Raw genomic sequence first — 23,330 nt, forward strand, 5'->3', positions numbered from 1 at the left:
CCAATCATGACTCTCTCTTACTTGATTTGCTTTCGGTTCAACCAATCAGCACATTTTAGCTCAACTGGTACATTTCCAGGTTTGGTAGAGAAGGAAGGGGGACGAACGAGGTGTTGCACCACAGGTTTGTGTTTTGACGGTATTTTCCCCTTTTTTCTGTACCATGTTGAGTTTAAAGCAACTGGAGTATACATGTGCTATAAAAATGTGTATTTAAGCAGCCACATTGTTACTTATTCTGTGTCGGGTACAACGCTGGCTAATTAGCTGGCCTGGCTAGCCCCGCTCAACCGAAATTATGGCAACATGGCGAAATTAGCTAGCCGCTAGCTTAAGTGGCTAGGGCTGCTCTTTGTATCAGTCAATTGGTAATCTTTAATCAACCCCACTCTTTAAATCGGTAATACATCGCGGTGCCCTGTGTCGTATGCATCTAGTAAAATGTTTAAAAAGAGTAGGATTGAGATTTAGTGAAAATACCTATTCAAATCCACACGATGAAGCACATAGCTAACGCATTTCCCTCCAGGCTAGTTAGCCATCCCGGTAGCTAGCACTAACCAAAGTTAACGACTTAGCTTGGGATTCACTTGAGCTAGCTAACTTTCGGCTCATATACAGCATATAAGCACTTAATTTTTGGCGTCACTTATTAAGCTGTAAAATGCTTGATAATGAAAAGTCGCTATGTTCTTTTTCCGGGTAAGATAGCAGTAGCGTTAAGTATTAACGTTACTTTGATATCTCACACTAATATTGTCCGTTCAACTCTCATCTCTTGACTAAAATACCGTAGCAGTCGCACACCTCCTTGACTTCGAAACATTGCATAATGTATGCTTATCTCCAACCAAGCAATCCTATTAATGTCACAAAGAATAAGTAATTACATTGTAATGCTAATTGTGTGCTTTCAGATAACGATGCTTGCTGAATGGATGCTAGCTAAGCACAGCAGACCATTATTGTTGCATAACGTGACCAGTAATCTCCGTTCAAACACAGAAATAACTTCGGTGCATTTCAAACTTTACTATCACTCTGCCTTTTTCACGTTACATCTCAGTATTTCAGCTAGCCTCTCCCTCCCCGGCAGGTCGCAGCAGCTGTTTGGTCCTTGCTTTTTTAGTTCCGCCTATCAACACGCCCTTGTTGCTGTCATAAATATCGGTGAGTGCCGCTTTTCCGCCAGTTTTTCTTGCCATTTCATCCTGGCTTCTTGAGCAACCGGATAACCAGAACACAGCTTGTGTTGTCTAAATTCTTATTTTCCTTCTTACAATGCTGACAGGCTACCATAGCTCAGAGGGGCCAGTTTTCTGCTTCTCTCTCCCTTCTGCCTCCGCCTTTTTCCCGGACCAAGGTGCCTACCGCATCTCTTCCACTGTCAGAAGACCATGGAGACAGAAATTGAACAGCAAGAAGAGACTTCATTTAGCAACACAGAGACTAACGGTATAAAACATAGCTTCTTGACATTCTTGATTATGCTCTCTAAAGTGCATTGGTTTGTTGACAGGTTTGACAAATCTGTCCATAATAGAAATGTCTGTGTTATGTAATTAGAGACAATAGTGGCAGTGTTGTAGTAGCTGATTACATACAGCTCTGATTTTGAAAATTAGTGCAAGGTATCTGTGATTTTTAAAAAATGCTCTTGGTATCCCTCTTAGAGGTTGATGTCTCAAAATGTTTGTGCAACATCTAAGGAACAAAGCCATATGTATATAGTGTTGTCTGCTCTCAAAATTGCACTTCCTTTGAATTAATCCTTTGAATTTCCTTGTTTTGTGCACAGTGATTTGTGTAGTTTTGTGAGTCTTTGCTTCACTGTGATGTTTTTGATAATTCAATTTTATCATGTGAATTGCTGTGCATGCAGGGTTGTCAGTGTGTGTCTTTATCTCCTTATGCCAGGTAAGCGCCCCGCTGAGGATGCAGATGAGCAGAAATCATTCAAGCGCTCCAGGAACTCAGACGAGATGGTTGAGCTCCGCATTCTCCTGCAGAGCAAAGTAAATCAGCTCCCTTTTCATTTCTCATTTCATGTCAAACCCTTATGCTATTATTTCTATTTTTGTCTCTTACTCTGGCGCACTATTTAAGACTACCAATTTTTTGCACCCTCTGTTTTTTTATGGTTTTCCTTTTGTTGCCCTCATCACATGTATCTTTTGAATAATTGATTTTCACTCATTATAGGCATTATGCTTTTCCTGACATTAAATGATATATTCCCTCACACCTTGTTTGTTAATTGGAGTACCATAGTTAAACTTTTTTTTTTAATTTACATCTATTTGTTATGCTTTCCGTTTTTGTAAGTATTCTCTGTATTCTCAGAATGCAGGGGCTGTAATTGGAAAGGGTGGCAAAAATATCAAAGCCCTGCGTACAGACGTGAGTACATCTATTTTATATACCCTGAATTTTTATTTTGTTGAGAATTTTGTTTTATTTTTTACTTCTCCCTCCAGTGGTGTTTAGCCCGTCAAAACCTTCCAGTCTCAACTATAATACAGCAGTTCTTTTTGGAAACATATACCCTAGGATAAATGATAAAAAGAACTTATTTTGGCATTTGGCAATGTTTTCTTCTGTAAAAACAAGGGGTGTGGTTAGCTGATGCCTGTGTTGATATTAGCCTTCTGTTCATGAGATCTTCTGACAAACCCTTTGGGGTTGGATTTATGTTTTCCTTCTCACGTGAACACCATGTGATTGCCTTAGCTAAACTGGCCCTAGGCACAAAAGTCCAATTTCATGTCCATTTGTTTCTCTACAATGACAGTTTATTGTAATAAAGCTGTTGTGGCAACACTGATGCTCTTGTTAGTTAAAATTTATGGGCACAGTGTGATGTTTGAGGTCACCTGTGGTGCCAGCTAACATTTTTTTGTATAAGAGTTAAGGCAACCCGACCAGTACTTAACTCATTCATTGCCTCTCTCTGTAGCCCTCCACAATTTGTTCAACCCCTCTCTCTCACTGTCTCTGGTCTGTTCCCCAACTTTGAACTCTTCATGTTTTTAATATGCCATTACCCATTTTCCAATGTCACCTTTTCTCCTTTTCTCTCTTTGACAAACCAATCTCTGAGAGAATCAAATTAAAGTCACATTTGCACAGTGTAGAGCCTGTATATTAAAAATGTATTCCTCTTCCCTCTTCCCTCTCCCTTGTTTATTATTTACTGTTGACTTTTTTGCCCACTTCCTCCTCTGTTGCCCATGTTCTGGATGGCCCCTCCTGCGCCCGCCCACCTGACACCCTGGTTGGCCCTGCCCATAATCGTGCCCTGTCCCTAAATGGGCGCCTTACTTGATTGACATCTGTGCTCGAATGGCCCTGGCCCCTGCCCATGCCACGCCCAGTACAATGCCAGTGTGTCAGTCCCAGACAGCAGTGGGCCTGAGCGGTATGTCCCTAAGCTCCTCCCTCTCACTGCCTGTCTACAGGTCAAACAAACAAGAAGAAATGAATAATAAATAGTCATCCTGCCTCTGTCAAGTCACTGTATTTTAACCTACCTGTTCTCACAGTATTTTAGCCTGAGTCAAAATGCTTAAATGCATTCATGTCCGAATCTGCCTGTTGAGCCTGTAAAAGTCATGTCAACATCCTTTATATGCCATTTTTAAAGTCACGTCAACATTGAAGCATAGGCTGGTGTTGTCAGGATTTTTTTCCACAATCTGCCACTGTCTTTTAAAAACTTTGCTATAATCTGTGCAATATGTCAGTGTTTTTTTGTTTTTTTGTTTTTTTTTTCCCTCCCAAATTTTGTTTTATTTTCATTGATGATTATCTATCCTCTTAATCTTTCGCGTTTTCACCCCCCCTCCCCCCCAGAGTGGATATACTGGTGTTTTTGTTTTTTCGTCAGTTTCATAAGGTCATCTGCTTCTCGCACCATCTCATTCTTTCCTTGTGATGTCCTCATTTTATTGAGACTGTTGATCCATTCTGAAACGGAAAAGGCAAGCTAGGATTCAAGAGTTGTGTGTGTGTGTGTGTGTGTATGTGTGTGTTTTGTGTTTGTTTTTCCTTTCCTGTCTTCTACTTCATCTGAACTTGTTTATCAACTGCTGGAGCCATTGAAAGTACAGATTATCTCTCTCTGTCCCACTCACCTCTGCATTTTCTGGTTTTATGTTTGTCGCTTCTCCCATCCCTTTAAAAAGCATCAACTCCAGTGGTGGCAAACTTCATTTTCCATGGTGCAACCTGCTCTGTCACTCTTCTTCAGCTGTCTATCATTCTACTTCCATGTACAAACTGTGCTTAAGTTTTCTTGATCAGTAAATTCATTGTGTTTATTTTATTATGTCACTAGGTGGGTGCAGACAACAAAATTTTTATAAACAATTTTTTAAGCCAAATTAAACACCAAAATAGCCATCTGAGCCAAATTTTTAAGACAGAACCCTTTGCAAATGATAAAAATTCGAGAGAGGATTCATTCTTTCTCTTCATCTTCCCTGATATTTAAAGTTGTGTTAAGCACTTTATTTGGGATCTTTGCAGGCAAAGTCTTTGTGGTGTGCATCCACCAAACTATGCTTTATGACTTTAGAGTTCTCACTGGCACTATTGGTGCTTATTGCTGCCAGATCGTCCTCAGACTTCACCGTCCCCGTCTTGCCCCTTCAGTGATCACCAAATGCAGTCACTTTTCTTTGGGTCCCTTTTTATTTTGTCTATTTTCTTCCTTTCTCTGGACAAAAGGCTATTTTCTTTTCATTGCATTGTTTGAGTACAAACTTTTTCCCTGTTAGTGTTGAATTAGCGATGACTTTGCATGTAAATGTTTATAAAATACTGGACCTCAACACTTTATTTAGCTGTGATAGTCTCAGTAGGGAATTGGTTAAATGGGGTTTGACTGTTATTCTATGACAAAAAAGGGGATGTCATGAATTCTCTGATCTGAAATGTTGTTCCCTCCCTCCTGGGATGCCTTGCTGGCACTCCCCAACCCCACCCTCTCTGTGTGGCTGCGCTCTGCCTTGTTATTGGCGGGTGAAATATGAAGCATCCTGAGCATCAGTGCTGACATCGAGACAGTTGGAGAAATCCTGCTGAAGATTATCCCAACACTGGAAGAGGTGCGGACCTCTTGAGCTTATTTTCTGTGTCTTCATGTCAAGTCCAGTTGAATTAAACTATTTATTTGGAAGTGAAAACAAACTAATGATTTCCACATCAAATCGAATTTACAGTGTTCAGCTGTAGTTTTGTGAGCTTAATGTTTTGCTGTTTGGGTATTTTTACCTCTGTTTTCACTTGCAAAGTAGTGGTTTAGATATTTTCAACTGGACTGGTTCAAAACCTGTCTAATTACTTGTGTCTGCACTCTATTTTAATTTGCCTTTATCTTTCAGTGATCTAAAAAGATTTTGTCAAGGTATTAACATGTTAAATGTTCCCCTCAGTACCAGCAGTATAATGGTATGGATTTTGACTGTGAGCTGCGTCTGCTGATCCACCAGAGCCTTGCTGGATCAATCATCGGGGTAAAGGGAGCCAAGATCAAGGAGCTCCGGGAGGTATGTTGATACAAGGAAATGGGGATCAGTGTTTGCTGTTAAACTAGTTGCAAAGCATTTTATAGACTGAAGTGTGAGTAACGTACAAGATGTGTGCTCACTCAGCCTTGTGAGCTCCCGAAATTTATGACAGGATTAAACCCTGTAAACTGTTAACTTTCGTCTGGATAAATCTTCAATGTACTGGAAGATTTAATATACCTCAAAAACATGGAAACATCCATAAAATACAATAGTTGTGATTTGATGTGTAAAATGTTTATTTTTCCTACAGCAGAATCAACTGCTATATCATGTACAGACAAGTTAAAGAAAAAACCAACATAAAGTCTCTTAGTAAGGTGTTGGGCCACCACGTGCTGGAAGAACATCTTCAGTGCTCCTTTGCACTGATTCTACTGTACAAGTCTCTGGACTCCGCTGGAGGGATGAACACCATTCCTCCAAAAGATATTCCCCCATTTGGTCTTGGTCTAACACATCAGCCCAAAATCTCCCATAGGTGTTTAGTCGGATTGAGATCACAGCATCTGATTAAAATCATTTGCATACCCCTTGTTCCCTATGAATGAGGGCATTGTCATCCTGGGAGAGACCTCTCAAAATCAGGATAGAAATGTGTCATCATAAAGGTGATCACTCCAACCAGTTTTGTATTGATTTGCAGTGACCCTACCCTCTAAAGGGGACAAGTGGACCCCAACTATGCAAAATGCTCCCCAGAGAATAATAGAGCCAACTGATCTCCTCTTTGTAGGGGTCAAACATTCAGGCCTGTGCCGTTCTCTCTGTGTATGCCACACATGCACATCCACCTGTGGAGAAAATGGTAAAGGATGACCATACACGCTCTTCACAATCCCTGTAGACCAGTGGCTATGGTTTTTGTACCACTAACTCTCAAACGTGCATTCAGCTTTGTAACAAAGGGTTTACGCACTACAATTCTACTGTAATATCTTTTTGTGTTAATGTCGTCTGATCTTGTTGACAAAGTCTGATCATGTCCGGCATAGACATTCTCACTCACCTGAGGAAAAGTTGATCTTCGCTAACTGTTTTATTGTACCATGCATTCTCCACTCATTTACTCAGGTTTGTGCTTTAATTTGTCACCTGCTTGTAGTAGCGTCATCCTTTGCTGTGCCCCCTCATGTATGCCTGTGCATATGTGTTTTGTAGAACACAAAGACCAGCATCAAGCTGTTTCAGGAGTGTTGTCCTCAGTCGACAGACCGGGTGGTGCTGGTTGGCGGTAAAACGGAGAGAGTGGTGGAGTGCATCAAGACTATGCTGGAGCTCATCTGTGAAGTAAGAATCTTGCGTAGTGTTTGTAAAGCTTTTTTTTAATCTACCACCCTTTAGACGTTGATTGAAGGGAGAGGGAAGGCATTGAAGCCATTTATTGAGAAATTTTAAATGCAGTGTAGTATAAGACACTCAAATAGGAAAACAAAAATGTAAACAGCATGTCATGGTCCAGCAGATGTTGAATTTTGTTGGAGATGCATCAGACCATTTAATGCCCTTTTGAGCAATTATTTTTTAAGAATACCATATTATTGCTAGTAGAAGCAGATTTATTCTCTGCACACCCATGTTTTTATAAAGTATACATCACAAACTTAATTGTCAGCATTATCTCCCTCTCCCTCTCCCCTTTTTTAGGCTCCCATAAAGGGCCGTGCACAGCCCTACGACCCTAACTTCTACGACGAAACATATGAATATGGTGGATTCACAATGATGTTTGAAGAGAGGGGGGGTGGCCGCAGGCTTATGGGTGGGTTCCCCATGCGTGGGGGAAGGTCCAGTGGTGGAGACCGTGGGTTTGACCGAATGCCCTCTAGCAGAGGGGCACGGGGTCCTATGCCTCCTTCCCGCCGGGATTACGATGAAATGAGCCCCCGCCGAGGTCCTCCTCCACCTCATCCTAGTCGAGTTGGCAGGGGGAGTAGCCGTGGACGCAACATGCCCATGGGGCACCCACACAGAGGAGGGTAAGGGATGGACATAAATGATGCACAGTGTATTGATCTTTTCTCGGTTGCTCTCCTGCTTTTCTTTTTCTTTCATTCACAAATGTGAGCCCTGTAGTAAGGTGTGCCCACTTAATTTAGTTTGTTGGCATTTGTGTTAAACCTTTTTTTCCTCTCTAAAAAATTACAGTTCACATATATCAAAACATAATGCAGTTAAAATCTTGTAAACATTCTTGAACACTATAAACTTCAAACTGATGAATGGGACCATGCAATCATTTGGCATTAGAGTCCTTTTACTTCTATTAATTTCTCGAATTTTGAGTGTTTTTTACATTTTAGACATACTAGGCTCTGTTCAGTGGTAGTTTCTCTTCTAGAGCACATGCTTTTTAACGTCCACCATCTGCATATACCAAGCCTAATCCCTCTCCAGGTACCTATTTTCCATTCAGATGCATTCTGTTCACAGATTTCACTAGATTTGCTTTACATTGTCTAATTCATAGGATAAACTGGATCCAATATTGTGCATGTAATCTAATGTCACACTGTACTGCTCTGGAAATATTTGTATTCATGATTATCATTCCATTAATTGTATGTGCTCATCACTGTATGTCTGGGTGTGTTTGTGTGTCTTTTTCCCATCTCCATCTTGCCCACAGAGATGATCGTTACTATGACTCGTACCGTGGCTCAGATGACAGGTCAACGTAAGTTTCTGTCCCCAAACCTCTGCCTAAACTTCCTAACTTATCTTAACAGGGATACTTTGACATTCTGATATTCTCCTATTTTCTTTTTCTTGAACATGCCACAACATAGGTGTTCTGTAGTGTTAATTTACTGAAACAAAGATTCCTCATTAATGCCATCGGGTGGTGCTTTCTGTGGAGTAGCATTTTACTCTTTGGTCTTTGTGAGGATTAAGTTATTTACTAGCGCTGATAGTTGTTCAGCGTATCCTCCATTCACAAATATGACTAAAGTTAAGCCATGAAGGATTAAAATTAAACTACGTGTTGAGGTATCCCTACACATCCCATGTTTCTCTGCCTTACTCTTCTATCGTAGCAGTTTTTTGAATATGCCTGATTACCTACGTCTTCTCACAACTCATGAGAAAATAACTCTCTTTCTAAGCTTTTGCCCTTCTGTCCTATCCTTAACCCTCAATACTAATTACTGCCTTATAAACATTAATTTCTCTGCAATTGGTTTGCCTGTCATGTCCTAGCCTGCATAAGTCCCTTACCCTGCTCCCCATTTACCCATTTGCACTCTACTTATTTGGAGTGCTTAGTAGGGAACTGCAGCAATGCTGTCTCACCACCTCTTTCCTTTTTTAATAACCTGTGCGATCTGCTATTCACTCCAAGTATTTTCCAGGTTGAGATAATGTATTTGTGGTGGTTTGTATGAAGGTCATGTGCTGATGGTCAAGATCACGTACAGTAGCACATGAATACAATATTCTGGCATATTAGTTTGCCATTAAATTCAGTTTCATGCTGCCCTTTGGAAAGGAGAAAATACCGAAATCGTAGCATCTTTTTGTGTGTCAATAAAACTAACTTGATGAGCTGTTCAAGTAAATTCTAAAATGGAAATCTCTACACGCCCCAAAATCAGAATAATGGTGTCATGTCGCAACCTTGGTCAAACTGACGTAAATACGCTGATACTGTCTGTAGAAAAATAACATTAAAACATCCTTGTAAGACATGTATCACATTGGGTTGAGTTATATTTTTTCTTTTTTTGATTAGTGTATGTGGTACCACATTGCTACAGAGAGACACCGTTAAGCAAAAGCAACAAGTGATATTAATTTATGTTGTGGCTGTAGTTTGACATGACATTAACACCTGTGCATGCATGTTTGTCAGGAACAGCAACAATACCAAGTAAACCCAAAAACATTTCTTAAGCTAATTCCTTTATGTGTAGTTTTTTTTTTTTTTGTATTGTTTTTTTTTTTTTTTTTTGGTGGGGGGGGGGCAGGCAGCATCCCCTGGCTGTGATCATCACCACCACCACCTGTCACTCCTCTCACCATAACACTGTCAGAGCTGTTCCTGTTACTGTGTGGGAAGATGGCTGAGAGGAAATGTGTTTATACTGTAATCTTGCTCAGCGTGTGTATGCAGTTTGACCTAGACCAGAAATTTTCTTTGGAATGTTGTCAAGCTCTTTTTTTTCTAAGCATTTTCTATTTCTTTCCACCCCCACCCACATTTCTCTCACACTCTCTCTGTCTCTCTATTTCTCTCTCTGTCCCCTAAACCATCTCCCTGCCTGTGTGGCACTCTTTCGACACCAGTGACAGAAGAGGCAGACCGGATCGCTATAGCGATAACATGGTTAGTGACCCTTTGCTAAATACGTGCAGCTCTGGTACTAGCATCTCATTGGGCGCCAGTGTCCTTACTCTGGCATACTGGTTTGTTCTGGCACTAGACAATTGTTCAGTGTGTTGTCATGATAATAGAGGTTTATTGAAAATCCAAACATAGCTGGTCATTCATGTACGGGCATGTGCGCACACTCATCTGAGCCCTGGCCATGTATCCAAGCTAGTTTTGGTATGGTGTATGCCATTCCACCAAATGACCATAATCACCACAGCCGGAGACACCCCATAATAATCAGCTATAATTGCCCTCTTAGTGTGTACTTTTCACGGCCAGCCTGTTTTTCCTGCAAAGAGAGGGAGGATGTTGGGGGTGGGGAGGGTGGGGGTGGCCATGGTTGGTTGCTAGGCAATAATAACGCTTTGTTGACAGACTGGAAGGTCTCTCGCTCTCTCTCCCTCTCTGAGAGCTGGCAGGATACTGCCTGCCGTTGCTCAGCAACAGCTTTTTGAATTGCCTGTTGCCCTGGTGACAGCAGCAGCTGAATAGCAGGTGAAAATGGGGGCTGATGGAGATGCAAGGAGAGACGGGAAGGGGGGATGGAGGGAGGGAAGGATGAGGAGGAGTCTGGCTTATGGATGAAAACTGGGTGGCTTTTAGTTGAGTCTACTCCATGGATGAGGCTGCTGCATCATCCATACATTTATGCTTACAACCCACCATCCATTCATCTCGGATGTGTAGAATGATGAAAGGAATCGGCTGTACTGTATGTAATCTGTTTGTGTTTTTGTTTTTTTCCAGAGTGGAGGAGGATATGGTAAGTGCTCAGCCTCATGTTTTTCTGTGGCATTATGTGGATGTGGTTTCAAGGTTGTTAATGTGTTTAATGTGATTGAGAGTACAGGCCTTAGTGTTCCTTCCAACATACTGTAGTGTCAAGCATTTTGTCTGAATGGGATGTGTATGGATAAAATAACACGTTCGTGGCAAAATGACATTCCTAAGACTAAGGTGTTTTTGCTGTTTTTTTTGCAACATTATTGTGCATTTTACTGAAACACGATTTACTTAGAATATCTATAACATGTTGAAGATGGTACACAGAACTGTTTATACATCTTTAAAATATATATTTTATATATATATTTTTTTTATATTTATATTTTTCTTTTGAACATGTTTGAGTCACAATTTTATGTTTAGCATTGAGATAAGTAGTTAGAATATTTGGCGTTTGTAAATGTCACAGAAATAACTTCTTTATCACCGACTCAGTGTTCTTTCTTTCTTTCTTCTGTTAGACAACAGTTCTTCCTGGGACAGCTACCAGTCAGGTGAGTCTCAACACTTCATTGATAAGTATGATTAGAAAAATTTGCTGAGCCACGTGTGATGATGTGGGCAGCCAAGTATTGCTTTTTGGTGTTCTACTTACAATCCTGCTATTTCTGCCCTGCTCTTTTCCCACCTCTCCCTCCCTCTTGCATCAGGTGGACGTGGCTCATATAATGACATGGGTGGCCCTGTCATCACCACACAAGTGACAATCCCTAAAGATGTGAGTAAATGACAGCAACATAACATACAAACTGACACACCAAAGAAATATGCTTTCTTCATCTACTGTACCCTTGTACCATTAATAAAATTCAGTCAGACTGTGTAAAAATCCCATCTGCACTCTCTCCTTTTTCTTACTTAAATGACATTTAGTTACATTTACATATCATTACACATCATATTTCATATTTGGTACAGTTTTCCAGTTGTAGGGATAAATAGGTTATGTTTTGTTATGTCTCCATACATTGACTTTTTTCCATATGCACCCACACTAGACAAAGTCAGTCAAGTAGCCTTTCAGTGTAATTAAAGAAATCATGTGACAAGCATCATTCATCTGTTCACATTTTACACATTGTGTTAAAATACTTAAAATATTTAAAAACTATATTTTCATGAACATATCTGGCGTCTCAATCTCCTCTTTGCCTTCCACATTGTTGAAGCTACACGCATGCATCCCCAGTGCCTAAAATGTTGTCTTGTTTTTTCTTCCTTCCCCGCCCCTCTCATTCTCTCCTCGGTACCTCACTAACAGCTGGCTGGCTCTATCATTGGTAAGGGAGGCCAGCGGATCAAACAGATCCGCCACGAGTCCGGAGCCTCCATCAAGATCGATGAGCCTCTGGAAGGTTCTGAGGACCGAATCATCACCATTACTGGCACCCAGGATCAGATCCAGAACGCCCAGTACCTTCTACAGAACAGGCAAGTTCTGACACGGCTTCAGTGTATTACACTGACTTCCTTCTTACTAGATGTAGAAATCCTTGATTCAGCCACCTGGTTGTAGTTGAACAATTTTATCTCATCAAGTTTGTCTTTTTAGAGTGGAACTCTTTGTAAACCTCCATGAATTTGTTCTGTGGGAACTTAACCTGGCCTGAGCTCACATCTGTTGAGCTGCTATGTGAAAAGTTGGCTGATGCAACCCATCTTAGAAAGTGAAGTCTTGTAAAGTCATGCAAGCTAAAAAGAACCACAGATACTTAAAATATGCTTTCTTTCTTAACCTCACTGTCAATCTACTGAACCACACATGCATAGATTGTAGATTTGGTTAAGATTGTAAATGCATAAATGTTTTCCTGAAATTGCATCCTAATACTAGTTAACCAACTTATTGTTGGGTTATGCATTTCTGTTGCCTGCTGTCTCTTCTTCACTAACCCCCTTCCTTTCTTTCCCATGCAACCTGCAACTCGTTCAAACCTTCCTCTTACGTGAAATGGCTGTGACGGAGTAGGCAAACTTAATAGTTTTACCTACTGCATAACATTTCTTTAAAAGGTCAATGTGATAGACAAGTTTCTTTGACTGTCACATTTGTCCATTGAATATGATTGATAGAAGTAAAAAAACTGTTTATTTTCCATCTAAGCCTTTTCACTGTGAAGCAGGGAGTGGATTGATTCTTCCCCTGGCTGCTGCTGTATGGAAGACTAGTGATTTTGTTGTTTTTAGTTAGATCAACCGACAACAAATCACAGTCTGCCAAATAGCACGGGCTCCTCCTCTTCTGTCTCCCTTGGCAACCAGTAGGCATGTATAATACACACTACTTCCTTGTTGATGCTATCTGAGCCTAGCCCGAATGCTAATACAGCTGTAGACCTGCCGCCGCTGTCTCATAAGTAGTGTAGTGTTGCCATGGTAACTAACCCTGCCTCCCTCTTCCTCTCCCCCCCCTTCAGTGTGCTGCACCTGCTCGGACACAAGGACTAACCACACCCCTCTTTTTCCTCCTTCTCTTCATCTTTCTCACTCTCCTCCAGCCACTTAATGTCACATCGTCCCCCCTTTCCTCTGCCTGTCTTTCTGACTCCCTGTGTCTCTCTTCCAGCTCTGTCTCCCCATCCTTTTCCTCCTACAATGTCACCCTCCCACAGTTGCATAGCTATATATTTACACTGTCATTGACTTGTGAATTGCAGTTTTCCTTCCTGTGTATTTTATTTACTTTTGCACTCTTTTTATTTCAGTGTGAAGCAGTACTCTGGTCATTTGCTGTAGACCCAGGAGACTCAGATTGAAGCAGACTCAGATTGCCCCCACTCCCACAACCTTTCTGCCCCTGTCCGACACAGCCCCTTCAGACTATTATTCTGGATCGTGGGTGTCTTTTTTGAATTTTATTTTTGTATTTTTTAATGAAATAAATGTCCAACATTCCTGTGCATAAAAGAAAATGTAGATGTTCTGCATTTTTAAGAGTGTAGTCCTTTAGTTTATCAGATACACTTTGCTTTTGTTTTGCTAACACTCACATCTATCAAAATATTTTTCATTCTCCCAATAGACAAAAATAAACATAACCTTTATTTTTTGATGGTTTTGTTTTTTATGACTTGTATGTGTATGTATGTGTCTCTGTTTAAATTTGTCCTCAATTTGTGCATGTGTGTGCACATGTCGGTGTGTGTGGGTTGATGTGCTTTCGGTTGTCATTATCAGTCACTTCACACACAGGTGTCCCACATTACCACTCTGTGCAACACGCAGAATATAACCTACGATTCTCTTTATATTGAACAGTTTATAGGGTGTTTTATTATTTTATTTTATTTTTTTTAGAGATGTGGTAATTTAACCATTCATACTGGGATATTTAAGTTGGGATTCTTGTACACACCAGATACTGGACAGTGTGACTAATTTGTAAGAACATCTATCGTAGTTGTGTGATGAAATAAATCTGAATGATTTGAGTGACTCCTCACAAATGGAAGATGTAGCTAGGAATTAGAAATTATTGGAGGTCTGAGAAATGATATTGAACTTAACTATTTTGTCCCTGCAATTTTCCTGTCCTCTATACTTGTTTGCTCTCCATGCTGTAGACTTCACATTGTCATATTGTAAAATGAATAAAGATGATGCCACTTTTTAATGAACAAGTTTGCATTTCTGAGCTTGCAGATTTTTTTTTTTTTTTTTTTTTTTTTTTTTGCAATAATAAATTATAGTTCTATCTGAAATAGTGAAATCATCCATCACATTTCTAGAGCCCATGGTAATATCTGTAAATTGTTTTTTTTGTTTTTTTAACTCAAAGAAATTAAGTCAAGACAGTCAAGCAGCAAACTCTCACATGAAAGAGGCCGCAATTGACAAAAGTTTGGCAAATTACTCATCAGTTATTTTCCGTCAGTAATTTAAATTGTTGCTGATTCTTTTTTGTTTGGTTGATGAAATCTGTGAGTTTTGTTGACTTCTCTGGTAGAAGTTAAATTTTGCTCTGCTTCATGTTCATTGGGAGGTTACTGGATGCCAAATCACAAAACAGGCAAAATGGGCAACAGGACCCCCAAATCCGCAGTATTACTACACTGCTCAAAAAAATTAAAGGAACACTTTGAAAACACATCAGATTTCAATGTGAAAAAAACAATATGTTGGATATCTATACTGATATGGACAGTTTAATGTCTTAGGAACAAAAGGATGGCACATCTTTTGATGGAAATAAAAGTTTTCAGCCTACAGAAGGCTCAATATATAGACACCCCAAAAATCAAAGTGAAAAAGTTTTGTGGCAGGTTAGTCCATTTTGCCAAATTCAATTTCTGCAACTCAAAATGCTTCTCAATATCTTGTGTGGCCCCCACGTGCTTGTATGCATGCTTGACAACGTCGCGGCATGCTCCTAATGAGACGACGGATGGTGTCTTGTGGGATGTCGTCCCAGATCACCAGTGTAGGGTCTGACTATGGGTTCAAGGATTTTATCCCGATACCTAATGGCAGTAAGACTGCCGTTCTCTAGCCTGTAGAGGTCTTTGCGTCCCTCCATGGATATGCCTCCCCAGACCATCACTGACCCACCACCGAATCGGTCATGCTGAATGATGTTGCAGGCAGCATAGCGTTCTCCTTGGCTTCTCCAGACCCTTTCACGTCTATCACAGGTGCTCAGGGTGAACCTGCTCTCATCTGTGAAAAGCACAGGGCGCCAGTGGCGGACATGCCAATTCTGGCGTTCTATGGCAAATGCCAATCGAGCTCCACGGTGCTGGGCAGTGAGCACAGGGCACACTACAGGACGTCACGCCCTGAGGCCACCCTCATGAAGTCTGTTTCCGACTGTTTGGGCAGAAACATTCACACCAGTGGCCTGCTGCAGGTCATTCTGTAGGGCTCGGGCAGTGCTCAACCTGTTCCTCCTTGCACAAAGCAGCAGATATCGGTCCTGCTGATGGGTTGAGGACCGTCTACGGCCCTGTCCAGCTCTCCTAGAGTAACTGCCTGTCTCCTGGAATCTCCTCCATGTTCTGGAGATTGTGCTGGGAGACACATCAAATCTCCTTGCAACGGCACGCGTGGATGTGCCATCCTGGAGGAGTTGGACAATCTGTGCAACTTCTGTAGGGTTAAGAAATCGCCTCATGCTCCCAGTCGTGATAATGACTCTAGCTAAAGCCAACACTAGTGGAAAACCAGTTCAAAAAGATCAAGAGGGAGAAACTTGAAATGGCCTCCACATGCAAAACCAGTCCTGTTTTGGGGGTCGTCTCATTGTTGCCCCTCTAGTGCAAATGTTGTTAATTCCATCAACACCAGTGCAGCTGAAACTGATTAACAACCCCCTCTGCCACTTAACTGACCAAATCATTATCAGAAAAGTGCAATTGAATTCATGCCATACCCTGATAAAAAACTGTTCCTTTAATTTCTTTGAGCAGTGTATATATCATTTAAGTCAAAAATTGCAAAGTTACTGGAAAATTGCACCACTGAAGTATAATACTATGACAGGTCCTCTATCCTATATAAATGTAGTTTAAATATTTAGTTTATATTGAACCTGTTTGTTGTAAAAATTTGTTGTTTCTATTTTGTCTGTTAAGTAATTAACATGCAGAAAACTTCAGGTAGTGTAGCAATGTTATTCCATCATAGATGTGTAAGCCTGCAAACCTCAATTATTTTCGTTATGAGTACATCTGACAATTATTGTTTTTAATAATTGATTAGTTAATTGATTATAAAATTTCAGTAAATAATGAAAAACGCCCGTTTCACTACAGTGCTAAGGTACTGGTTGTTGTCTTGGGGAAATGAGGAAACTGCCATGTACAGTGGGGGTCAATGGGATCCTTGGGGCCCCCCTTGAAGGTCAGCCCGGTCACTTAATGACCCCACACCTCCGACATGATGTCATCTAGGTCCGTCTAGAAAAATAAAGGGTGACAATGTAGGGATTAATAATTGTCTTTGTGTATTCATAGCGGATATTGCTTTTCCTGTTTCCTCTTCTGGCTTCCTATGATTGGTCTATTGGTCTGTGATGTGTCCACAACGGAGGCTCTGATTGGTCAAAAGCCTGAAACCAGGTAGTGGAAACGCGGCGCTGCACGGGTTTGCATGGTGCTTTACTTGCAAACTCGATGATAGGTAAGTTAAGGAAAGCATTAGTTCACGAACGAATGAGTAAGACAGATGCCGCTGAACAGGAAGTGCGTATTTAAAAGCGCCTGTTGTTGATCCATAGTGTGGAGGCTCAGTAGTGTCTGTATTAGTGGCGACATTCAGATCTTACATGCACTTTGCTCGCCAGGTTTGTCAATGAAAGGTAATGACGTGATGTAACTTAGCTGCTGACCAACCCATGACCAACACTGCTGTTTCCACGAAAAAACAAATAGCAAAGAAACAGCTGCACTCCTGTGATATTTTTCTGTCATAGTGGGAAGTGACTCAACACAGAAACAGCAGTGAAATTAATTAATTGGAATAAACATTCAGTAACCCACTATGTTTGTGCGTCACAGTTTCCTATTATTAGTCTGGTTGAGAAGGCATCATTGACATAGGACACAGGACCTCAGGACACTTCAGAAAGACAGAAAACAGAAGGATATAATTTCCACTGCAGGAGGACTTTGGAAACCAGCTGTGATGCAACCCATAGCTCCAACACTGTGAAGACTACAGTGGTGGAAGAAGTATCAGACCCTTGAAGTAAAATGAGCAAATTAGCTGTGCTGTACAACTGTATTTAAGTAAAAGTATTATCAGCAAAAGTTACTTACAGTATAAAAGTTGTACAGGCTAAATTGCTTTATCAGCATTATAGATAATACTATTATTATTGGTGATGCACTAAGTAAGAATTAGTGGTGTAGTTGTATAACAGCGCATCACATTTTATATCAAATAACTTAATGTTAAATAAATTCAGTGAGGTAAAAAAAAAAAAAACACTGTTTCCCTTTGAAATGTAGTGGGGCAAAAGTAGAAAGCAACATAAAATTAGAATACTCTGGTAAAGTACAAACAGAACTGTACTTGAGTAACTGTACTCAGTTACTTTCCACCACCGGAAATTGATGTTAGCAATGTCCCTGAACTACTTTGTAAACTAATGCAATGTTTTCTTCCAAAAAAGAAATGTTCTTGTTTTGTCGCATCTCTCCCCACCATCTTCATGTCTTTTCATTATGAATTATCTAATAAAGAAGGGAGATAATCTTTAAAATGGCACTTCCCTCGAGATGTAGGAAATTGCTGTATCAATATGAAAAGGGCACTGGCATTCACATTCCCCTTACACCCACCCATACATGCTCACAGAGGCTGCCCCTGACGTCTGCATGTCTTTGACTAGAACAAGTCTACTCTAGGTTTATGTTGCAAATGTGAATGTGTTTGTAAGAGATGGTTGTTGTCATAGTTACTTCCCTAGACTCATCTGGGCACTGGGAGTGTATTCATATTTGCATGCATGTTTGCCTAGATGTCTTCTCGCATCTATGTTTCTGCTCCATACAGAATCCATCATGGAAACACCTCTGCTTCCTCGTGAGTCCGGCCAGTTTATAGCAGAGCGGAGTCAGGATGTGTTTGTGGAGGAGGAAGGAGTGCAGAAGGTGGCAGAGATGCTCTACACTATCCGACACAGTGACAGTCTGACTGCCAGTGGCTGGAAGACGGCAAATCCATTGGCCCCGGCACCCACATCTGACCAGGGGAGTTTGTCAACATCTGGTGCCGCCCACAGTGCTAAATAATTCTTCATCTTATTCATAAGTAGTGAACGACGTGTTACATAGAAATTTGTGTTCAGTGAAATGAAGGCAACAGCAATATTGCACAAATATTCGGTAGCGGGGATGACAGGTGATGATCCTCAGGGCTCTGGTAGTCAGGGCGTAGCCTGTGCGTAGTCAGGTTTAGTCTGTATCTCTACATTTCAGACATGTTGTAGAGATGCTGTCTTGTTGCGTCGTTAGTCAGTCAACAGAAAATTCTCTGAGCAGCTCAATAAATCTTTTAAGTTGTTTAAACAAGCATCATTTGATTTAAGGTTTTGCAATTTTCTGTGCAGAAAATAAAAGTAATTTTTGGTTGGTTCAACCAAGCAGGAGGTTTGAAGAGGCCACCTGTGGCTCTGGGAAATTGTGACAGGCATTTTTCACTATTTTGTGACATTTAAATGATTAAGCAGAAAAATAATTGTCAGATTAATCAATAATGAGAAAGATAATAAGAAAATCATCAGTTGCAGCCCAAGGTAAAAATGGCATTTTATAACTTTATATATACTGGTCAAAAAACGAGTCTAGTCTGGCCACTTGGTCAAATGTTGTGACTCCTATTCAGTGAAAACTGATTACTATACATACCTGATTACATTATTAATGTGCATCATCAAAATCAATCATAGGCTTTAAATTGGAGAAAGCTCTCCGCACACCTTTTAGCCATTTGTCTTAAAGTGGTTTAACTGTGTTCTTCCTCACTACACTCTCTCTCAATATCTTCTGTCTTTCAACACGGCAGGCCTTGAACTGGGTGTTTGTGGTAGACACCATGAACTTCTCCTTTTGGCCAGAGAGTGAAACTCAACAGTGTGAGGTGACCTATAAAGGGACCACGCACACAGGCTACATGACACTATGTGCTGCCATCACCAGGGCCATGGAAGAGGGTGAGAGCATGTACAGTGTAACATTAAATAAATGATGTGTGGACACCAGAACTCAACTTTTTGTTGGTTTTAAGGGATGTCACAGACACAGGATACTGTTCTCCAATATTTTTGATTACAGTCATAGCACTGTTCTCTTTTGATAGAAGAGTCCTCAAATTTTACAACCAAAAAGTTGTTATGAGTATAACAGACAGTGAACTAAAGTTACAGAGGCATAAGAATGGTAAAATGTACGTTTCTCACCCGTTTCTTTTTGGCATAAAAAAAGAAAGTGTGAACAAGTTCTGTGTCACAATGAAATGGGGATCTTTGCAGAGATAGAATCAAGAGATTTTGAAATATATGACCAGTTGGAACGTTGTATCTTAACAAGGCTAAAAATAACATGTATTGCTTTGTTTAGTAGTACGTCAATTTAGCAGTTACACATCTGACCTCGTTTCCCAGGTGTGAAGTTGAGGTGATGCGTCATAGCTGTTACTTACATTTGCTAAGCAAATGTTTATTAGAATGACACAGAAAATAAACCAGATTCCACTCATTGAAAAAGGCCTGTGTGATGGGAATGTCAGAAATATAAAGAAAAGGTGGAATCATGCTCTAACAGTGACACATGACAACTGTACCTTTTGTCATAGAGTGATTTATCCTTTTTGTAAGAAGCCTGGTCTCTGGAGAAAAAGATGGATATTCAAGCCCTTTTTGATGTCTCTTTAGCTATCCTGTGTGCTTTTGTTTTGCACTTCTATTGCCAATTATTGTGTATGTGCCCTTTACTTGAACTTGGACTGCTGGGAAATTGCTTGTAGCTCTGCATGCGCCTGTGCATCATTCATAATTAGCGTGAATGACTCCGGATATGAATCAATTATGTCTCATATGGAATAGTGCTCTCAATGTGTGGTCGCTGTGGCCTTTATAATTACAAGAGAGTCTCTCAGAAAATCACAGGTAGTTTTTCTCCAGACTGTGAATCTCAAGGGTTGACAGCATGTGATCAGAACAAATTATGTCTTTTGAGCCTTTTGCAAGAAATGGCTACTGTGCAGTATATTCCTGTTATTATAGCACACTATAACTTCATAAGTTAGTAGCCTTGAGAGTCCTCTTTGTCTTTCTCTCAGGTAATTCCTATCCAAGATTTATCCAACTAGCTGCTTGTCCTCTCCTCACTCCACAGGTATACCCATAACTGATCCAAAGTACTTCTCTCAGATGAGTGTGGAGGAGTTGGGACATGTCCTTCGATCAGACAATGAAACACCCATGCCGATGCTTCAGGAGCGCCACAAGGTTCTAACATTATCATCTTAGCATCCGACAGCCGTAATACTAGGGAAGTAATTATGCTTTTAATCCACAGGTCATTTCAATAAGGTTTTTTTTTCTATCGCAGTTTGACACATCGTCAGTACAGTGATGAAAGGGATGTCTGAAGTTGCACCTTGCATTTCCACCTTCTGTTTAAAACAGTTGACTTTTGCAACCACACATTTAGACTGCCTTCTCAGCAGTTATGTAGCACAAAAGTACAGCAGTTCTTTTCAACTGAGAGACAAATGTGTAAAAAAAAAACAGGATGTATCATCCCATCTCTCTAATCGATAGACTGAACATAGATGCCACATTGAATCAAAAACTAATGCACTGTTTCATTCCTGCACAGTTCATAAGGTATCTGGGATCATATTGTCCTATACCTGTAGTATCCATATGGCAGCTGTGTACGTGTGTTTTTATCTTTCTTTGAATCTTGTCTTTTTAGACATATTTTCACATTTACTATGGAAACTGATGTTACAGTTCATATAACTACTGTAGTTTGTCTATCAGTGTTACATAATTACCCCAACTTCATTTCCCATGTTAAGTGAAAAGTGAAAGTATGCATAGTAGATTAACCTCCTACTCTGCATCATTGTTGAATTTGAACTGGATCTGTCTAACAAGGTGCTGACTGAAGGCGGTCGCGTGTTGCTGGAACATGGCGGAAGCTTTCGCAGTTTTATCAGCCCAGCCGGGAACGATGCCCAGAAGATGGTGGAGCTCATCGTGGAGAAGATCCCTTCCTACAGGGACGAAGCTGTGTATAAGGTTAGAGTTATAGTAGGCCTTTTCTAAAAAAAAACATTTCATGTTAGGAATATGTGCTGAAAAATGTTGCCAGAGAAAATTCTTGAACTTTTATATTTTCTGCAAATGTCATGTTTTAGTTAGTTTTAGTTTGTCTACATCAATGATTGAAACATTCATCTCAGATAAAATAAAATAAAAATGATTTCTGGTTGGATAGGTGTCCATTTACAAATTAAATTGAAAAATTAGCTTGGAGCTTGTCATCCTTTTTTTTTTTTTACACAGTAGAAACCATGGTTCTTACATCCATTTTTCTATTGAATTCATTAATTGTACAATAAGTGTACTGTACAATTGTGTACACACTTTAAATTCATAGACTAATAAAAAAAATAGAACATGTATAAAATATCTTGAAAGCATATAGGAAGTGTATGCAATCTGAGATAATTATATGCATTTGGAGAAGATAAACTGTGATGTTAGAGTTCCATCTCCTGGCCAATGAAAGTGTGGCAATATTTCTACTGCTCTCTTCATATTATAGTCAGTGAAGGCGCAAATTATACTCTGTGCACACATATTCTTGCCATTATATTACAAACAGCAGATACAGTATCTGCAGTGTATTCTGTCCTGTTTCTTTCAGGGGAAGAGAATCTCATTCTACAAGCGAGCCCAGATCCTGGTGGCAGATTTCTGGGGTGTGATGGAGGCCAGAGGAGAGGGAGACATCATTAACATGGACTGGCTTACCATGTTTGCAGACTACAGGGTCCCACAGGCTCTTGTCTACCTCGGAGCGCTGCGATACTCTGATACACTGATGCAGATGCTAAAAAACGGTGAGACAGGAGATTGTGTAAATGAATGAATTAATCCTTTAAAAGTAGTATAATATAATCATTCTATGTGTTATGTGCTTGTCGCTGGTTTCTTTCAGGTGAGCGACTGTGTTCAGGGGACAGGAGAGAGGTTGAGATCCGAGGTTGTTCGATTTGGTCAGTGGAGCTCATCAAAGACCTACTTTGCAAGCTGGTGCAGGAGAGAGACGGACAGACATGTAACATCACTTCCACAATCATCGACTTCTACCTGTGGCCTTACGCCAAGCAGCACCACAAAGAGATGGCCCACATTCCCATTCACCGCACACGCTGTATTTACTACTGACGGGCTGGCTGGCAGCATTATATACAGCAGGCAGCACTTCTCAGTGTGCAACCTTGGCACCAGTGCCTTTCCCTGGGATAAAGCCAAGCTTGTCCCTGTGCCAGATATATGTACAAGTGGGCTTTTCTAATGAAGGCAGGTGTGAAGCTTTAATGTAGCATCGTCTATGTGGGTAGCAGCACTGTTGTCTATTTACAGTCAATTAAAATGTTAGCTGTTGGTGAGATGGAACAAGTGATCATACACTCCATGTGAGTATGCTGTATGCTCCATTCTACAGTGATTTGAACTGACACCCAAACAGTGAAAATAAAATATTTTGGTCAGATACTGTATGTTAATTCGTTTACAGGAGTGTTGCAATAGATGCATTACTTAGGATCTTTTTTCGCATCATCCACTTGAAATCTTAAAGGAAGATGTCTGTAAGGCAACTCCTAAAAAAATATTCTAATTTATAATGCAATAATAATAAATATTGTGTAATAACAGGAAAATGTATTGGAGAGGTATAAACTCGATACTGAATATTTTTGTGTATATAAGTATTATGCATATATTGCTGTGAATGAGAAAAGGAATCATATTGGAGCCCCACAATGTTTAATATCATATAAAGGAGTTATTTTAAAATAAATAATCATATTAATAAATCAATTAAAATATATAAAAGACACAACAAATTGTGAAATGA

The 23,330-nt window shown here is 40.2% G+C and overlaps 2 protein-coding genes across 3 annotated transcripts; both read left to right on the forward strand.

Moving 5' to 3' along the window:
• The first annotated feature begins 40 nt into the window (after positions 1-40).
• Positions 41-14,351, forward strand: hnrnpk (heterogeneous nuclear ribonucleoprotein K). The gene is made up of 17 exons (XM_071483142.1): positions 41-124; positions 1,097-1,170; positions 1,292-1,455; positions 1,918-2,015; positions 2,344-2,400; positions 3,375-3,418; positions 5,036-5,108; positions 5,436-5,549; positions 6,732-6,860; positions 7,218-7,549; positions 8,200-8,247; positions 9,858-9,897; positions 10,693-10,708; positions 11,193-11,225; positions 11,382-11,449; positions 11,993-12,162; positions 13,437-14,351. Exons 3-17 carry the CDS (start codon positions 1,398-1,400, stop codon positions 13,465-13,467), a joined length of 1,311 nt encoding a protein of 436 aa, XP_071339243.1. The 5' UTR covers positions 41-124; positions 1,097-1,170; positions 1,292-1,397; the 3' UTR covers positions 13,468-14,351.
• Positions 14,352-16,706: 2,355 nt separating this feature from the next.
• On the forward strand, positions 16,707-22,964 carry qng1 (Q-nucleotide N-glycosylase 1). 2 transcript variants are annotated; one of them, XM_071483148.1, is made up of 7 exons: positions 16,707-16,848; positions 18,226-18,419; positions 19,234-19,384; positions 20,568-20,680; positions 21,338-21,481; positions 22,113-22,308; positions 22,407-22,964. In XM_071483148.1, exons 1-7 carry the CDS (start codon positions 16,842-16,844, stop codon positions 22,634-22,636), a joined length of 1,035 nt encoding a protein of 344 aa, XP_071339249.1. In that variant the 5' UTR covers positions 16,707-16,841; the 3' UTR covers positions 22,637-22,964. The 2 variants fall into 2 exon arrangements, with proteins under 2 accessions (XP_071339249.1, XP_071339251.1); XM_071483150.1 differs by lacking the exon at positions 16,707-16,848 and adding an exon at positions 16,873-17,026.
• The last annotated feature ends 366 nt before the right edge of the window (positions 22,965-23,330 follow it).

Source organism: Trachinotus anak, unplaced genomic scaffold, assembly GCF_046630095.1.
Source record: "Trachinotus anak isolate AG129_WGS33_773 ecotype Australia unplaced genomic scaffold, CSIRO_AGI_Tana_v1 ptg000008l, whole genome shotgun sequence".
NCBI classification, from domain to species: Eukaryota; Metazoa; Chordata; class Actinopteri; order Carangiformes; family Carangidae; genus Trachinotus; species Trachinotus anak.